General features: G+C 51.1%; 1 protein-coding gene across 2 annotated transcripts in view; it reads left to right on the top strand.

The window, feature by feature from the left end:
- The window catches only part of rfx5 (regulatory factor X, 5), a 9,533-nt gene extending 7,750 nt beyond the window's left edge, over positions 1-1,783 (top strand). For both annotated transcript variants that reach the window (XM_024298577.2, XM_024298576.2), the window contains exons 9-11: positions 229-311; positions 381-512; positions 586-1,783. In XM_024298577.2, the coding sequence (XP_024154345.1) occupies positions 229-311; positions 381-512; positions 586-1,536 (1,166 nt within the window). In that variant the 3' untranslated portion in view covers positions 1,537-1,783. The remainder of the gene's footprint in view (positions 1-228; positions 312-380; positions 513-585) is intronic.
- Positions 1,784-2,306: the final 523 nt, after the last annotated feature.

Here is a 2,306-nt window from a genome sequence, read left to right as displayed (position 1 = left end):
CTCTTGCACCAATCAGCTTTTTTTTTTAAAGCCACAGATTTTGATCTGCTCCTGATCCAACATGATTTAAATAAATAAATACTCAGAAGAAAAGTTTAAGTCCTAAAATATTTTATAAATGTCCTTCGTTGGGAGAAAAATGCTACAGGAACATTTTAAAAACATGATTTTTAATCCTTTATGTCTTTGAAAGCGATAACTCAGAGCTGTGGTGGTTTTTTTCTGCAGGGGGTCCAGCCAAAACTCACAAAGTCATCAAGAAAACTCCGGTGATTTCTAAAGTGGATGCAGACGGAGCTGCAGATCTGAAGGTTTGTCCGAAAAGCCGTCTCTGGTTTCATGATCTGTTTGTCCTGCTGCTCATCTTGTCCCGTCTACAGAAGGAGCAGGGAGACTCCTCGTCCTCGCTGAAGCTACCGACTGCAGACAAAGCTTCTCCTCCCAGCAAAACCTCCTCTGTGGATGCTCCCCTTCCTCCTTCCTCGGCTCCTGCCTCCACCAAGCGTCCAGCAGTAAGTCCGCTCGCCCCACCAGCTCACTAAGTGTATTGAAGTGAGGTCATGTGACCGTCTGTTCCGCCTGCAGGTGAAGGCCTTCATAAAGCAGTTACCGAAGCTCCTCCCCCGCAGCCCCATCTCAGTCAAAGACGTGTCCTGTGTCGGGGGGGCTTCTGGACATGGAGGCCCCGCGGCCGCCGCTGCCAACAGCGGCCCCGTGAAGGTCATTGCCATGACGACCCTGCCCCAGCAGCAGGGCACACCCCTCCCTTTGATGATCCTCCCACAGAGCTGCCTGTCCTACGACAGGGAGAAGGTCGCCGTGGCTCCGCCTCTTCCCTCGGCGGCCCCCACCTCTGTGGTCCAGAAAGCTCGAGGGAGCACGCCCAAACGGCCCCCGGAGGGCGGGATGTCGGTCGGCGGTGCCAGTCCGGCGGACGGCGCTCCTCCGGTGAAACGGAAACGTGGAAGACCCAGAAAACCTCAGCCGGAGGACACATTTCCCTCCCCTCCCGTCGCCCTGGCCTCCCCCCAGCTCTCGCCCCAAACTCCGCCCTTCCCCTCTCCGATCATCACGTCCGTGACTGGTGGCGTTATCCAGAAGGCTTCCTCCTCCTCCTCATCTTCCTCACAACCGCTGCTCGAGCTGGTTCTGAGTCAGCTGCCGGCCGTGTCGGATCAGCAGCTGGTGGAGCACCGCCAGGTGGTGGTGCAGTGCCAGCCGAGCGGGCCCGCCGACGCCGACCACCACAGCAGGCCGCTGCTGCTGTTCCAGAGTCCCGGGAACCCCAGCTGGGAGCTGGCGCCGTCCGGACGGGCCCCCATGGTGGAAGTGATCCAGAAAGCGCCGAGGCCCGGCAACAACGCCCCGCCGGACCCGCCCTTTCCCCGGCCCGCTGCGCACGAGGAAAGAGGCGAGGTGGAGATAACTTTGACCCCGGTGGAACTGCACCGCAGCCTACCACCTTCCTCCTCCTCCTCCTCCTCTGCCCCGTCGAACGAGGAGAGACCAGAAACCAACAAAGGAGAACGACTCTAGCTTTCAGAGATCTTCGTCTTGTCTGTTTTTATCACCCCTCCTTCATTCAGCTTCTGCCTTACTCGCTCTAAGGTCACGCCCCCTTTACATCTCTATTGGTCAAACGGGATACATTCGCCATTTGTAAATGAAACGCCCCACAAACCAGGAATTATTTCATCTCATCCGTCTTTTTGTGTCTAATATGAACCACAGCCGGTTTCCCTGCTTTCTTCTTTTCATTTCCCCTCTTAATTAAAAAAAAAAAGCTATTTTATTTGATTATCAACAAAAAACACTCATTTGGGAAGCTTCTTTAACGAAGTCCCTTCTGTTCCACGGCTGAGGTGAGAAAAAAGAGGAAAGAAACGTTGAACTTCGACTCGGTGAGTGTGAAAAGAAGCTTCTCGCCCATCTATTCAAACTGTACAAGTGTTGGATTTCAGGTTTCTGTTAAAGAAAAGTTTATTTAAATATATTTATTATTTTTATGTGAAGGGATTTGTTTTTCTCCTGACACAAATCTCAGATTAAATGTAAAGAGATTTAAAAAATATGCACAAAACTTCTAAAGGTTGATGGTGCTTCCCATTCTGCTGTTCAACTGGCAGATCTGAAAAAAAATTCTTCTAATCTAAGCTTTTTAAAGTCCCACTCTGATAATATTTTAATGATATCATCCAAAAATCATCACCTCTGAATTGTGGGTGGGATAATTGGCACAATGCAACCCCGCCCCCCTTCCCCAAAAAGCCAAAATAAGCTCTTTTTTTACAACATTTTGAAAAAGA

This window comes from Oryzias melastigma, linkage group LG11 (assembly GCF_002922805.2).
Source record: "Oryzias melastigma strain HK-1 linkage group LG11, ASM292280v2, whole genome shotgun sequence".
NCBI classification, from domain to species: Eukaryota; Metazoa; Chordata; class Actinopteri; order Beloniformes; family Adrianichthyidae; genus Oryzias; species Oryzias melastigma.
The sequence above is the reverse complement of the archived record's forward strand: the minus strand, read 5'-3'. Positions and strand labels throughout refer to the sequence as shown.